This window comes from Lonchura striata, chromosome 2 (assembly GCF_046129695.1).
Source record: "Lonchura striata isolate bLonStr1 chromosome 2, bLonStr1.mat, whole genome shotgun sequence".
NCBI classification, from domain to species: domain Eukaryota; kingdom Metazoa; phylum Chordata; class Aves; order Passeriformes; family Estrildidae; genus Lonchura; species Lonchura striata.
The window spans coordinates 14,920,052-14,937,154 of record NC_134604.1 but is presented as its reverse complement, the minus strand read 5'-3'; the positions used below and the strand labels follow the sequence as shown (position 1 = coordinate 14,937,154).

At 38.8% G+C, this 17,103-nt stretch overlaps 1 protein-coding gene across 7 annotated transcripts in view; it reads right to left on the bottom strand.

Moving 5' to 3' along the window:
- Positions 1-17,103, bottom strand: part of POU2F1 (POU class 2 homeobox 1) — a 101,910-nt gene that overhangs the window by 44,877 nt on the left and 39,930 nt on the right. For 6 of the 7 annotated variants that reach the window (XM_021550164.3, XM_021550165.3, XM_021550167.3 and 3 more), the window contains exon 1: positions 1,454-1,692. The exons of the other annotated variant lie outside the window; for it this stretch is intronic. In XM_021550164.3, the coding sequence (XP_021405839.1) occupies positions 1,454-1,571 (118 nt within the window). In that variant the 5' untranslated portion in view covers positions 1,572-1,692. Of the gene's footprint in view, positions 1-1,453; positions 1,693-17,103 lie in introns of those variants that run through there. 7 annotated transcript variants of the gene reach the window in all.

Here is a 17,103-nt window from a genome sequence, read left to right as displayed (position 1 = left end):
ATTCTATGTCGAATAAAAAGGCTGCTTGGTTTGTATGTGCTCATGCAATTTCTGCTTCAAACTTAAAAGAATAAACAAATGAAGTGGGCTTAAAAAACCCCAAGCCTTAATGCCTTCACCTTTTTTTCTTCCTTTAGATCTTCCTTGGGTTTTAAATAAAGGCCCTGGGCTACAACTTCTGCCAACATTATCTAAAAACAAACTCCCCAGAAGGAAGGATCGAAAGCAGCAGGTGCATGATTGAAATCAAACTCTCAGGAGTGAATACATTCCATGCTGCTACTCTGCTAGCAGGGCTGAGGTGTCGCCAGGCAGTGCTGTGCCAGCCTTTCACACACCCTCAGGAATATTTCCAAAGGCATTCAGCAGTGGACACCGGACCAGCCTGAAGTGTTATAATGACTGCACACAGCTGGCAAAGCAAAGAAAAATCTTAACATGTTATATAACATTAACTGTTTTCTTTCACCCAAAGTAAAAGCGGAACTGCCTAATATTCCATGTGCACCAGCAAAAATTATTCATTTATATGCACGGGAGAAACAAAGTTTAATGTGAGTGAAAACATGACAAGAATTATTTAGAAATTAATTTTCAAAAACCACATCATATTCAGAAACAAACATACTCAAACGTCTGCTTTAAAATTTAGCATTAAAAAAAATATCCTTTTACTTAGAGATATATGTTCTTATATGAACTTATATGATTGGAATGAAAATAATACTAATAAAAAAAATATATATATATACATTGAGCTTTTGGGGGGAAAAGCCTTGAAAAGAAATAAAACCTATTGTAAAATTGAGATGATCCATTACTATAAATAACTTTAAAAGACAAAAAGAAGGAATTATGGCATGTCTGTTCCGCAGTCCTGATGGAATCTCAGCGCAGGAAATATATTATCCCAGTAACCTTAAGCACAGCTTGCAACCGTATCAATGGCAACCACTGTGCACTCCCCCTTATTTTCTATTACACACGAAGAACCTTGCTATATTAAAAATACACACACATAACATACATTCTGTTGTGGAATGGTTCAATACAGTTACTAAATTCTTTCAACACTTATGCTCCCTCTCATTCATTTTAATGCCTTAAAATGCATAACACACAGATATGCAAGTCAAGCCCAGTGTTTGTTAGAAGGCAAATGCTTCTCAGACTGAAATCCTAAAAGCAAAAGGTCTGAATTAATATCACCCAAGCCTGTGTAGAGGAAACGAATTCTCCTGGAGCAAGGGAAAAGAGGGAAAACAAACAAACAAACCAAAGCATGTATTTCCCTGGTACAGATCGAGCTATCCACCTAGCAGGCAGCTATTTGCTGCCGATTCACTGGTGAGCTTCAGCCCCACAAATACCTTCTGCATATGTGATTAAGCCACTATGCATAGTCAATCTCCCAGCCTCGGTGACCATAAGAAAGAGCTGAGCTGGTACCCACCTAGAACGTAGTCGCTGCAGTCCAGCATTGCTGTGGTATCCTCTACAGGTTCAGATAGTCCAAGGAACGGGAGAATGGCAATTTCTATCAAATCTACACTACTGCTCTGACTGAACATGAAAGGGAGTGGGGAGGTGGGGGGAGAAATACAACTTCAGTTACACCATAGCAATCTTCAACCGAACAGGGAAACTTCAGTTGCTGTGTGGAGTTTTAGTCTCTCCTACTAGCTGTGTCTGACATTGTCAAGGCGACTGAAGCGTGAAAAGTTCCCCTTTTTGTAATAAAATAGAAACAAAGATTGCAGCTGGCAGTTTCCATAATGAAGCTTAATCAGTATGCGCCTGATTAGGGCCTTATGCAAATCTCCTCTCGTTAGCACAGCAGCCAGCACTTTGAAGTCCATGAACAATTCATTTGCAGAGTACACTGAAAGCGCTCCCTGCATAATTTAAATCACGGTATAAATATTTATCAGCTCATTTGCATATTAATTGGCAGTGCATGAAGGGAAAAATTATCTCCCGAGTGCCAGCATAATAATTAGGGAACAAAATGAATTTTCTTCCAATAGCTTGGCTTCTCAGCCCTAACTCAAGCACAGTACCACAGGGGATCAGGGAGGGGAAGAGACAGAGTTCTGTTCAAATGCCACTGAAATGACACGTACAAATTAGAAACAACTCTACAGACTTAAGCACCTTTAATCTTATTCCTGCTGGCAACAATAACATCAGTAATAAAGGGGATTTGGAAAAAGCTTTCCACACAATCCAAATAATCCCACGAAAACAATTAGCAAGGTAGAAGCTGAACACAAAGCTGTCAAGCCGGTGCTTGCGCATCTGCGTGGAGTTTTCCACATGCGAACACGCACTGTCTCAGCAAGGTCCCAGGCAGGGAAGAGAGTCCTGCCAGGGCAAGGAAGTGGCACGATTCCCTTTAAACGGCTAAAGAGCTTGGTGATTCATTATCGGGTAATCCCTTTGCCACGGCCAACTTAGCAGCAGTGGATATGTCAAGTATTGTGTAACATTTGACACCCATTAATCTATCCCGAGTGAAATCAAAATAGATTTAGTCTTTTGCTTTCCAGTGACTTCCAAGAAAAAAACCAAAAATCTATTACTAATCCCTTCAAGCATGCACACAATATGGCTAAAGAAAGCTTATTTGCAGAGCTATGGTTTTTCAAAGGGGCACGTCACACCCACGCTGCATCTTTGAACCACTTGGTGATAACCAGAACGTGCCTGCTGCTGTGACCACAAAAGTACACTGGAGCACTGGAGAACTGAGAAGAGGCTTTGGTCTATGGAGAAATCAATCTTCTTTTCCAAAAGTGGTCCAGAGAAGTAAGTGGGCTAACTATGATGTTCTATTAAACCATTTCAGATAGTTTGTTGGCCACTCAAAAACTTGTGTCCTAAACAGCAAGAACATTTGTATAAAAATTCAAGCATGATGCGACAATCACAAAATTTATTACTCCATAATCTGGTCAGGAAAAAGTAGTGTGATGATGCAGATGATTACAGGGTTGAGCCACCCACTTCCAGGTGCTAATGTGAATTTAAAGAGTAAGTTGTTTTTCCTTTAAAAATACCATAGCTGTACTTTTCTTCTCCTCATTTCTCAAGTGAATTCAAGCACCACCTCTACAAACAAGAGGGAGTGAGAGAAAAGGGACTTCTCAATCATCCAGTACTGACTGGAATTTATTTCCACGCTTGACCTCTTCTTCTGTTCAGGTTCATATCTCTACTTAACACAAGATGTTCCCAGCTATATATTTAACATAAGTGATCTACACTTGAAAAAGATTGCAAGAGAGGGAGAAGGTGCTCCCTACTACAAGGAGACAACTGCACGTGCTGAATAGGTTTTCCTAATACCTTGTTTCCAACCTGGTTTTCCACTCACTCATATGTCCCACTGAGACCTCTGAGGCACACATTCATGGTTCGCAGACCTTCAGTAAACTTCACTCCTGCATACATACTTTTGGAATGCACTGGGAGATAATCCGTTTGCTTTATCGGAAGAGCCTGGACAGCACTGGTGGAACAAACCAAGCACTTGAGAAAGCAAGGGGCTGAGCTGAGGCAGCAGCAGAGCAGGACAGCAGTGCTCTCCTCAGACCGAGGGCGCTGGGCTGGTGGAACACAGGTGCAGCCCCAGGGGGCAGGAAGTGACCTGACCGTTAGCATCGCGCACTGCGTGGCCATGGCTGATCTGCCTCACAAACACCAACCCCCACACAAACCCCCACTGGAGCTGCAACATCCACTAACAGCCTAATTGAACTAAAAAATTATGTGTTGACCTGTCAAATTAACAACTGGCCAACAAAAACCCAACCAAAGAAAAACGCTCCCCAAACCAACCAAAACCAAACACCACAAAAAATCCAAACCAAATTGTTCTTTCAGTGAGTTCTTCATTCTTTGGCAATTTTATTATCTTATCTTTTATCTAAGCTCATAGAATCATAGAATGGTTTGAGTTGGAAGGGACTTTAATGATCACACAGGTCCAGCTCCCTACTCTGGTCAGGGACAACTTTCACTAGACCAGGTTGCTCAAAGCCCCATCCAGCCTGGCTATGAACACTTCTAGGGATGGGGCAGCCACTTTTTGTTTGGCTCTGTTGTTTTTTTTTGTTGTTGTTTGTTTGTTTGTTTAAATTTACCATTGTCAATCTTTTAATCTCTGCTGCAGTAAAATAGGAAAATGGAAAATGTCTGGAGAAGAATGGTGACTATCACTCTGCTCCAAAACCAGTGGTGGAATACACATTCGTTTAATGTTCTCTTTAGGTTCTGCCACAACACTGCACATTCTTTTCTTTATGGCTAGTCATTAAAAGTTACTTAACACCCTGATCCAAGGACATACTTCTAGTACTCATGTTTAAGCAAAACAGCACTCTGGGCTTTGTTCACAGTTTCATTTTTCCTCCAAAGACACCTCTCAGAAGAGAAAATGCTGCACCTTGTGATAAGTAAAAAGCTTGAAATATCCCATAAAACTACAGATATCTCAAAAAATGTGTCTCTCGTTTCTCCTCTTCAGCCAATTCTGCAGTTTTTACATAATTATTTCCTCCCCCCTCTGCCCCCCCCCCCCATTCTTATTCAAACTCTTCCTTAAAATCAAAGGAACTATCATGGAGCCAGGTATGACAAAAGCAGATTTTCTTTCGCCAGACACTTTGGAACCTGCAGATAACATTTCAGGAGACTCTTTCTACCCCATTCACTTCTTTTTGTCACTTTCTATGTATTTTCCACACCATACCACTTCAAATGAATGTCTTCTTTTGCAGTCTGCCCCATGAATATATCACTTTCTTTATTCAGTTATAATGACAGTACCTGGTTCCTTAATACCACTGTTTTTGGAAAGGGAACATCATTTTTACCTGTAGACTATGCAACTCTTGGTTTTTTTTATATGGATGTGTTTCCATATATTACTAAAATGTCATTTACTACATGGCCTCCATGACAGCTAAGAAATTTCTGCCCTATCCAGCTCAGTGACAAGCATGACCTTTGCAAACTTCAGGGCCACACTTGGTGATTACCCAATAAGCCAACTCATTATTTCCCTTTTAAACAGTGTACTTGGAGTAGAGTGCAAAGGAATACATACAAATGGAATACAAAATACAGGGAAAGGAAATACAGCATTAGCTGAAACATTAGCATGCTGCCTTCATTAGTGTATCAATGCCTAGGACATTCTACCTTGAAGGTACTACATATTTCCAAGTCTCCAACCACCCAAACAAAACCTAACAAAAATTTCAAAAAACAGAACTCCAATGTGTTATTTAAAAAATTGTAAAAATCACACACTTCAACAAAATAAACTGTTATTAAAGTTGGCACAATCCTCTTAGAGTAATTATGGACAGACAGCAGTCTGTTCATAGCTAGGGCTGCAAGCTAACTAATTTTAGCCACCACCTTTGACTGTGGCTAACAGAATTGATTTTATCTGAAAATTGGTGAGTTAGCTCTGAAAGCCAAAAAGAGCAGTTGTCTGGAAAAGTCAAATAAAATTGGCCTGGTTTAGACTTACTGGTCATTAGGCAATTGCTATGAATTGGAATTTTAATCTACATCTAATTTTACTTCTCACAAACTCAAATCATAACTATCCTTTAAAACTTTCAATGACACAAAATGCCTTTCAAAATTCCTTTGTGTACATTTTGGAAGGAAATTAAGCATGTGGAGAGCTAAGCAGGAATGCTAATGTATCTTATCAGTGCAGGACAGCGGATACTTGTTAGCACCTGATACATTAATATAAAAGGGTTTGTTTATGGGTTTGGTTTTTAATGCAACTTATTCTTGTCCACAGAAGGTAGAAACTACCATGGATTAAGTCTTTTTTTCAGAGAAATAAAACTGTGTTCATAACAAATTTACAATACCATCACACAAGGAGGGAAAGAAAAAGGGGGGCAGTGATATGATGAGAGAAAATAAAATAAATACCCTTATTCAAAAAATACAGAATTATAACTTCCACAAGCAAATAGACTTATTTGAAACTCACAGCTAATTGTGCCACTCAGGTGTATCATCTGAACACTTTGCCCTCCCCTTAATGCCTTCAACCCATAGCACATAAGAAAGCACCCATATGATATTTACATAAGTTTTTCTTCCATCCTGTTCAAAGTTTTCTTTTCAATAACAAAGGCTACAAATCCAGTGCAGTCAATTCTTGTTGTCTAAGTAAATATTATTGTCATAACATTTACTTAGAAATGATGGAATATTTTAAAGAGCAGCAAAAGTTAGCTCTTTACATGTCCTGAATTAAGTTCTCCTTCCACTCATTATGTTTTCACGGTTTTCATGCCTATTTCATGACGGCTTGAGACTTTTTCTTTTGTGTTGTTTTTAGTGGTTTTTGTTTATTTACATGCACCATAAGCACTGACTCCAGGAACTCAATTCAAAAACCAACGTGAAGTGTCACACCTTTGAAAACCAATTTGTGTTTAACTACCATGTTCTACCTGCCACAGAGCTGCTGCACATTAGCACATTTTATTGTCTTCAGGGCATTCACCTCCTTCCAATTTAATTTGAAGTTAGCATACAACATGAACAAATCATGCTGATTCCACCACACTTCAGGTATGGTTCAATACCACTACATATCATTGTTCTAGTAAATTTGTATATCAGAAGTAATATGAAAACTTAAGCAGAAGTTTTAAAAAACACACACAAAAATGTCTTAAAATGTGGCTATGGGAAACACCTGTTTTGGATTTTTGTCCACTTATATGGGTCTCATTCTCCTTTAAAATTATTGGTTTGTCAAATCCAAAATACTCCACAAGTACTAACAAGTACAGAGCACCTTGGGTAGATGTATTTTGTCTATTAGTTAACACCTCTTGTATTTTATTACATTTACAGGGCTTGCATGCCTCACATTGCTTTTCAAAAAAGGACTGCAGGACAAAATAAAGTCTGAAAAGAAGACTGATGTGAAGTTACATGAACAAAACACAAGGGAGGGCTGGAGAACAAGATCAGTAAAACTTCAACATTTATCAGAATTAGGAAAAAAGGGATTTAAGGGTGCATGTCTATGTTATAGCAGTACTGAGAGGGAAAAAAAAGGCCATATTACTTCCCCTCCTCCCTATCTTCCCCCTTCCCCCAAACAACTCAAAAACAGCCTCATGGAAAGCTAGCAAGATTTTATGGATGCTGCATCTTGGGGCAGCTGGAGAACCTGGAGCACCACCAGGCACCAGCCCCATGAGGAATGGGGTGACGCCAAATTTCCCCTGGCAGGGAACACCAGCCAATCCTCACATACCTCCTGCACCTAAAGTGGGGTCATTTTTTCCCACAAATGACATTTATGAGAATGTGTCTTCCCCACTATGCTACTGAAATTGTGCACACATTTTAATGGGAAAGTTAAATGCAGTTCATACTGCCAAAACACCAAGCAATGAAGGTAGTTTCAAACACTTATTGCAATACACACTAAAAATACCAAATATTTCAGAAAAATAAATATTATCTAATATGCAAATCACAACACAATTGACTTGCCCTGACACAGAAGAGTACTTATGCCAAGCTCAAATATTGAACATAAATATTTATTTTAGCAGCTGTATGAATTATTACAGCCTGGAAGCATCACTGTTTGTGCATTCCAAAAGCATTAATTTTGCCTCCCTGTGTCCACTCACATAACAGAGACAGGCCCTCAAAGCTTAAAAATGTTATTTTCAAACTCACCTGTAAATCATAACATAATGCCTTATGCCAACATGCTGTTTCCCTGTTTTCCAGTTTGCCAAAGTAGCAATTACTAGTCTAGCTTGATGAACAGGGGCTCTACAAAGACAAGACTAATTCAGTGTGTGACTTAACCACACAGCACTGCTGAAATCCCAGAGCCTCCACACCACTTGTCATTAACTACACTACAGGTCACTCTGAAAACACATAAATCAAAGTCACGGGTTTAAGCTCACAATGAGTCCTGCTGGAGCCAACTGGATTCATCAATACCAACAGCACGGATAGTATTTAGCTCTAGTTAGCTAATTAGAGTGTTTGACAAACAAATTAATAGCAAAAAGCACATGCAAAATCTCTGCAGTACATCCTATGAATTGAAGTTGCAGGGCTTTGCAGGAACTGCTTTTGCTCTCTCTACCTTAATAACTATCTCAAATCCACGGAAGGATATTGCTTTAATGCCCTCAGCACACTGATCCAGACACTATTAACACCTGTAGGAACCACAAGACATGTCATGAGAATGCTTCTTTCTGAAGCTTAAATTATTTGATCTCAAAAGAGGAAAAGGCCAAATTCCAGACAAGCTGCTTTGTATGTTACAAATTGAACAAAAAATTGCCAGATGCAAGATCTGAAGAAAGAAACAGAGTTATTCACACTGCAGACACTGATTACATCCATCAGCACACGTATCCAAGAATCTATCATTTTGGCTGCTCAGAGCTAACATAAGACTGTATTTGCTATCAGCCAGGGGAAAAAAATAATATGGAGTGCTTGGGCACCTGGGTCTTTAATTTACAATAATTTAGGAACAGCAGAAAGTGAGAACCACAGCATAACTACACCTATAAAGTACGACCTACATGAGCTTTTCCACGAGATGTTCACAAGCCTGGTTTTGCCTGTTTTAGCACCTATGCTGTGCTAAAGCAGAAAAGGCATTGATCAGCTTTTCCAGGAAATAATCACTAGAAGGGGTTTACTAGAAACAATGCTGAAGGGCAGCATGACTGACACCTGTGGCTGTGTTTGCAGAGGATTTGCTGGGAAGACATGCACATTGTATTTGCAGGCCCATGGACACACCACTGAAGACAGGAATGTCTTGTTTCGTTTTCTAGCAAATCAGAGAAGAGGTGAACTTTTCCACACTGCCTCACTTTTTGTAACTTATTTTGATTGGAACTATTCACTTAACAGGTACAGACTCCTCTCAAAACAAAACAAAAGAAAAGAAGTCATGATCTACTTAAAAATTACTGATTAAAAGAAGACAATTGAAAAAATTAGGTCAAAAGGCCTAACTAGAAATCTTCAAAAGTGATGCCCAGAATACTTAAATTCTTGCCCATTCCTCAATAAAACACAAGTCTCACATATGCACATTTGAATTTTTTTTCCACTGAGAAGTCAAAAATTAAAACCAGGACACTTAATTTAGGGCTCTGTCAGGACCACAACCATAGGCCATGAATGCTGAGGCAGCAAAAAGCAGCATTGCTGCCCTGCTGCCTCTTACACAACTCCATAAGAGAGTTGGTCTGCCTTAAAACTACTACATGTGCCAGTAGAAATACTGACCCAAAGCTGTTTTTTAGTCCAAGAAGGAGAAATGTTTAACCTGGTGAAACACAAAGGTAGCAAGGACACAGAAACAAACAAATGGGAAAGATGGTTCTAGCAGGAATATTGCCTTAAAACTTTCACTGTCTACAGTTTCAGCCCACTCCTGTGTTTCACATCCATCTTCTGAATTCTGTCATGAAAATTGTGTGACAAACAGAAGAAATGAAAAACTAAAATCTCACAACAACTATTTATTTCCTCTTTGGGATACTGACTCTCAGCACTAATGCTGACAACTTTTATCAAGTACACTTATATATGCATATATCCCACCAATGCCACACTGGAGAATACTTTGGTCTCACACAGGCCATTTCCATGCTCAAACATGGAAATGTGATTCCTACACCATAAAATTTAACTACAGAATCACTTACTTTCATCAGATGCATTGAAGAAGTCATTAGAATTGCAAGGTTTTGAAAGTAAAGGAAATGAGGAGTTGTTGACTGACAGAAGCAGCAGCAGAGTAACAAATAGAATTATACAAGTAAGTAGTTTAGCACAGACCCAGCTTAGAGCACTAAACCCCAAATTCAAGAACTGCTCGCATAAGAATTTTAAAATAACTACTAATAACCCTAAGATGTCACAGTAGACCAATCTACAGAAATTAAACAAGTACACCTCATAAATGTCTGAGACCTCTACATAAAACCCCTGTAGGCTGATCTAGAATTGCAGGCAGAAAACTGGAATTCTCAAGGGACACCACAGCTCTGGTGACATTAAAAACAGATCATAAATGAAGCTGTTTACAAGCAACCACACATTAACCCTCAGAATTTTTCATATACATATATATATATATAAAATATTATATACTTGATATATAAACATATATACTTTAGATACTAAATATAACATATATATTTCTGCATATTTTATGTTTTATATAGGACACTACATAAATATAGTATATAGTGTATACTATATTATAAACAGTATATATATGTTTATATTAGGGTTTTTTAAAATATGGCAGTGATCTCAGATTTCTCAAACCTTCTAAGCCTACTGTTCTGAAAACAGTTTACGTGTTCTGTTTTCCTGCAGAAAAGTACAACAGTGCCAATCCAGTGGAAGAAATAACATAAAGAGCATGTCAGTATACAGTGCTGTTTTCATCGCTTTTGTCCAATCCTGATCTGTTGCTGTAGTGAGAATAAACAAGTAAGGAAAAAAGTAAAGCCCTTAAGTGCCAGGATACCATCATCCCCAAAAATCCAGCCACAAGCAGCCCAAGAGCTGCCAACTGACCACCACTGCTGACTTGAATGAAAATCATTCCCCAGCCTTCTTAGGAAGTCAGTCACCACTGAAAGAAGAGCAATTCAGTATTCAGAAAAACCCCCTCAAGCTAAGCTCTCCAGCAACACTCAATATTGCACTGACATTTTAATACTGCACTGAGTTGATCTAACATGCCATTTCAAAAGAAGGACCTGTATTCCACATTGCTTTCACAATCCCTCACCATCAGAGATTACTCATTAAAAATGCAGAGAAAGTTAGCAAATTCTATGGGATTTTACTAAGTCAGAGGCAAATTGAAAAAAAATCCTCTGTGACATTCTATTTCCAACAAGCCTCACAACACTGGTGAAATGCATGTAAAAAGGTTACAAAATTCAGAGCCCTGCATGAGCCTGCAAGAAGCGTGAATACAAGCCAACCATCTTTTCCATCCAATGTCACAGTCTCAAAACGACAAGCCCTTTTTTGCCTGCCTACCGGCGAGTCTACACTCCTCTTTTCTTCTTTTGAATTTTCCCCAACTTAAATTGAATGCAAATAAACCAGGTGTGGTCCCCAGAGCAGTAATCTGCAGATAGTCCCCACCGAGTTCCCATAGCAACTTGCACAGCTGGCCACGAGAAAGAGGTTGTATCTGCTTCATATTGGCTACAGAGTTTAAACACTCAGCAAGTGAAACACCAATTACCGCATCTCGTAAAGGAAACATCTACTAAAAAGCACATCCATTTTTCCTTGATTAACACAGGAAAATAAACCTCTGGATATGTTCCTAGACCAGCAATTGCTCAGCATGTAAAGTGAATATTTGTTATTTAGAAGAGGTGATGCCTGCAAAGGAAATGGCTTCTCTTTCCTGCTGCAAGGAACTGACGTTTAAGAAACACCACAGCATTTGGAAAATGCCTGTCATTCTGTACCTTGCCATCAAGAAAAAACATAGCTGCAAGAGAAAAGTCAGAAACTCAAATCCTTCTGGACAAGTTATAAGACTTCCACAAGACAGTACCTCTCTAACAAGTGCTTTGTAATATTTCAAATTTTTACTGTACTCTTTCTGTACCAGCTTTCTAGGTCGCAGTGTAGAAGTACAAAGTTACTGTGACTGACAAACACCTGTTCATTCCATACAAAACCTGCCCTTTGTTCCTTACCTACAAACACAGATCCCCCTTCTATTAATTCCATGCCTTTCTGCATCCTGCACGCACAGCTCACTACTTTAGTGTGCAGCCCTTCACCCCAGCCTTCTCACTGTTTCCATACCATTTCCATATCATTTCTCACCAATTCCATACCAGCTGGCTAAACAACCAGGGACAAGGCACTGGGGCTGCTTTGGAACCTGGAGCAGACTGACTGGTCCCATATATGTACTGGATGGTCAATCCACCAGAAAAGCCATACAGGTAAGGAGGCTTTCCCTGTTTTTCCTTTGGCACAGCCACAAGGAATCTCTCCTTTCCTCAGACTGAGGTTTCAGGTAAGAGCAGCCCCTACAGGCTTAGGGGAAAGGATGGGCCCAAGCATCCCTGCTAATATCCTATGGCTCTTGGGAAGCAGGAACACAGATGGTACCTAAGACACTGCCCACCCTCTCCCATCCCCAATTACAAATCAAAGACTTTTTGGAGCAGAGGATGTTGCTAAACATGAAGTAACCTCAACAGATTTTTCTCTGCCATGGATCTGCACTAACATCCTGTTGAAGCCCTGCAAACTTTGAAGAACCAGCCTGCAGCAAGTAGTCCTACAGTCTAATCATACAATAAAGAACATTCTTCTCTATTTTGCTTTGAATCTATTTTCTATTAGCACCACTTTAATGTCCCCTACTTCTTGCACAATAAGAATCCATGAACTGTAAGCTTCTATTCCCTCTCCATGATACTTCACTGCCATATCCCTCCCTTATCTCTATTTTCTAGGATGACAACAGTCTACACAGTTGTCCATTAAAAATGTATATGATTCCATAAAATAATTCCTAATGCTGCTTTTCTAGTATTTTTTTAATGTCTGAGGAGAAGAGCTGCACAGTCTAGTACCTAAGAGAAAGAAGCACTAATGGATTGTGGCACAATGCTATTTTTTCTTATATGGCTTTGCACTCTGATCTTTTCTTGTTAAGTCCTAGCATTTGATTGGCTTTTTGACTACTTGTTGAACATGAAAATACAGCAGCTATTTCCATGAAAAATTGTAACATAAAAGATCTCATAGATGAAGCATTAGGAATCCCTATATTAACTGCACATAAACTCAGGACCTTATCTCTTGTTCAACAGGAACTTAGGATCATTGAAACATCTGTTCAATTTGGTTAAAATTGGACAACGGTTTTGAGGGAGACTGGAAAGGAAAAGTAGAAAGACATAACACAAACCTCTCTTTCCTTTGGAAATTTGGTTAAGTAAAACTAACAACATGATGCTTATCAGTCCCCAAAAGAGCAGGAGACTGATAAGAAGCAGACTCAGTATCAGTCACTCCTGTTTGTGCTGACTTTACAAAATGTCTGTTCTTTTACCTGGCATACCCATGTCCCAGTGATCCTTATTCTTCAAGGAGGTCATGGCAAGCTTACCCAGGAACATTCAGCCTGTAACTTCACAAGAGGCCATCATTATGCCAGTTGTCCCATATGAGAATGTACATTTTGGGAAAGGGGAAATATAAACAAACAGGAGCAGTTCAATGCACATATTGGACATTAGCTATAAATTGTACTCCTCCATAACATATATAAGACACTGTACACCTATGAGCTCTTCCCATTATCCCACCTATGGTAACTAACTTGCATCCATCACTAACTTGAAAGCTTCTCATTTGCTTAAGTACTTTTGGTTTTCTTCTCTACCTTTTCTGCCTTCAGATTTCTTTTCTTTTTCTAATCAGCAGCACTTCAAAGAAACAGCTGAGCTGGTGGCATTAAAATGACCAGGGAAACACACAAAGCTTTAGCAGGGCACAACCACTGAGCAAGAGAAACATTAGAAGGAAGAAAAAAAATAGTATTCCCCTATACACCAGTATAATTTACCCTGTAAGAACTACACCATATTAACATTGACAGTCCACTGCATATTAATAAAAGCCAAAGACTTCAAAACTGAAGGCACTCAGTCTGTCATGCAAGCAAATTTGCACATTTTACAGGGAGAAATAAAAGGGGCATACAACTGGCACAGTCTGGAACCTGAGAGGCTGAAAAATTGAGAGATTTTACACTGCAAGTGAACATGCAATTTTGAAAGAATTAGTAGTAATACCAGCTAATACTGCTATAACAAATAAATATTTAATGTCAGGTGCTAAGGAAGAGTCACTCTAAATGCAAATTTACCCAAGCACATACACATATGCTCTCTGCTCTCACTCACATGTATCCCTTACACCAACAACGAAGCAAGTTTTGTACATCTCAAAAATATAGAAGATTTAAGTAGATATTGATTCTGTCCTCTACAGCTCTTATCTCTGCTGTGGTTCCTTTCATGATATTCGTTGCATGCTGAGGACAAACTTGCACTGAAATTGCCCATATGCAATTCAAATGTCATTTGACCAACTCTCCATGGTACTTGCTTATGAACAGCTTAAATAGGGGATGGAGGGGAAGGGAGAAGCTAATAGGAAGGAGTGAAGGTTTTGCCTTCTGATGAGACCTGGAGAAAAACACAACATTTCTGTAATAAAAGGAGGCCGTTGAGCACCTCCTGTGTAACTTCAGCTTCAACTTCCAGGTGATGGATGAGATTAACAACAGTCTCATTAACACACTCTAATAGGCAGAGCTATAAACCATTTTCTTAGCTTCAGCTGTTAACTGGCAGTTCATTTTTTATAAGGCATGCCCTAAGACTGAAATCACCAGCATCAGTTTCCAGCAACTGGATCTTTCTGTGCACCTTGGGCTGGTTAAAGAGGCTCCCTTAAGCATAAGACCCCTTACACTCAGTGAGCAAGTCACTGTTCACTAGGTCAAACTTGGTGTAACCAAAGATTCTGAATTTTAAATTCCGTTTGACAAGCTTTTCACATTCTGAATCCTTCACATCTCTGGCTTTGTTAGCAATTCTCCTGATGTTACAAAATTTCCTAGTAGCACCATAAGGTTAGACTCAGCCATATTTGTAACTCAAGTATTGTGTTATCATAGATATTACCTCATTCCAAAAGCCATTTCCTGACTCTTAATTCATCACAATTCAATTAATTTTTAGAGTGCATGTGTTTCCACAAGTTCCTCTACCAAAAGTAAAACCTATATCTTTTTTTTTGCTAGGTGTTTAGCAGACACTGTATTTAGCTGAATTAAAATACATGGGTAAGTTCCCAGAAAAAAACTGGTGACTTAGACCCCTTTGCAGTAATGGACCTGACAGTAGCAGCTCCACCAATATTTGCATCCAATGAAAACTTCAGCACTAAAGCTTCCATACTTCTTCCTGATCACTGGCAGATACGGAAAGCGCTTGTTGAAGAAAAAGACTCAGCCAGTAGATTTTGACTTTCCATTAACAACTGTATTGAAATTTTTCAGTTGTCCTGTCCTTAATCCTTTTAGTATGTGTTACTATTGATTTTGTATCACTTTAATTTGGTAATCAATGAAGTAAGCCATTCTAAATCAGATACATTATAAAAGAGTGCATTTTATCAATACAATTACAAAACAGAGCTTTAATCTTAACAAGAACTGAAAAGCCTTACAGCAAATTCATCTGAAAAGACTTTCTCTCCTACCCCAGAAAATTGTATGAATTGACATTAGATTATTTTTATTGACCAAAAATTGTCTATCAGCAAATAAAATTATCTAGTTACTCAAGCGAGTGCAACTGACCTCCAGCTTTTAAAATAAAACTGCCCCATTTTTTGACATTATTGACTCACTCATTTTTCCACTCCCTCTCTGCAGCTTCCTTGGTCACTTAAGATTTAACAACATCAACAAACACATAAAATCAACAAATTAGAGAGGTTTCTTTCCAGTCAGTCTAAATTACTAAATGCAAGCTGCCTTGTCTTGCAGATTTTAGAAATCCAATTCATACAGTCTCTCCAGCATTCCTCTTCCTCCCCACTCCCACTTACTTTGAGAATGGCATTTTCTCCCCATTTTTAGGAACACTTAAGGCCACTCAAAAGCAGGTGACCAAGTGGTGATGTCTGTAAGAACAGAGGTCCTTGCCCTTCTGCACATTTCAGAAAGTGTCCAGGGACTACAACTTCCCAGGTTGGCCAGTCAGCCTAACAATTGTCTCTTTCCAAAGAGGGGAGTGGAAATTCCACAATTCCTCTATTTTTGGGGCTTCATGTGGCTTTTTGGCACTATTTTATCAGGCCATAGAGGTGTCTAAGTAGTGCAGAAGTTGATAAACAGGGAGAAGGGGGAGGCAGAGGTGCTGCTGTGGTGGCTCACTGGCTCATGAAGTCCGACCTGCAGAGACATTCATCCTACATCATGCAATCACAGAAAGTGTTGCAAATTTGGAAATAAAAGCATTCACTGGTATTACTTGAGCTTTATCAGCTTGTTAATCACCATCAGGAAAAACAGATCAGGGTATTCCAAACAATTCCTTGTGTACTTGTATTTCATTAGCTTGAGAAAAGGTAATTCCACATGACATCAGATAGTGCTTCCCAAGCCACGCCACTGCCTCTCCTCCTTATTTGCTAACCAGGACATGACCACTGTAGAGAGAAAAAAACACAGACTGCTATTTCAGAAGGAGAGTACAGACAGCAAACTGACAAAGCTGGAGCTGAAATCCTCCTAATCCAGCAGAAAGACATTGAAAACCAGACCTCCCTTTGGATTCCTCTTTGCCTCATCAGGAGGGGGGAAGCCATATAAGGTATTTATTATGATTATTCTTCAATAAATTTTTATTTTTTTTTTTAAGAATCTGAAAATCTATAGCATCCTTCTAAATAGCAGAGTATGGACAGCTACTTGTTTGTCAAGCAGTTTTTGCTGATGGATAGTAGATACCCGTAGCAGAGGTACAATTTTAAATAAGTCACCTGAGTTTATTCTTAAATTTCCCTCATTTTTGCATTAAAATATCAGCCATCAATACTTGTGCATTCACCATGAGCTGTTCTCTCAGAGATTATTTGGCTGCAAGTGTCAACAGGCAGACTACAATATCAGGAACTCTCTTCAAACAGCATTTCTCACAATTCCTCTTTCATATATTACTTCATTGTGCAAGTTCAAAATCCTACAGTATTACTTCAGTTGACAACTAATCTACACTACATGTGCAATGTATCTTCAGTTTGCCTATTAAATTAACAATCAAATTAATAATTAATTTATCAGGTGTTTTGTCCTGCTAATTATAGAAACATATATATTATACTATAGAAGTCCTTTTTATTGCTGCTGAGATCACTTTATTTGGTTTGAGCACCAATTTTTACTAATAATTTTTTTTAATTATT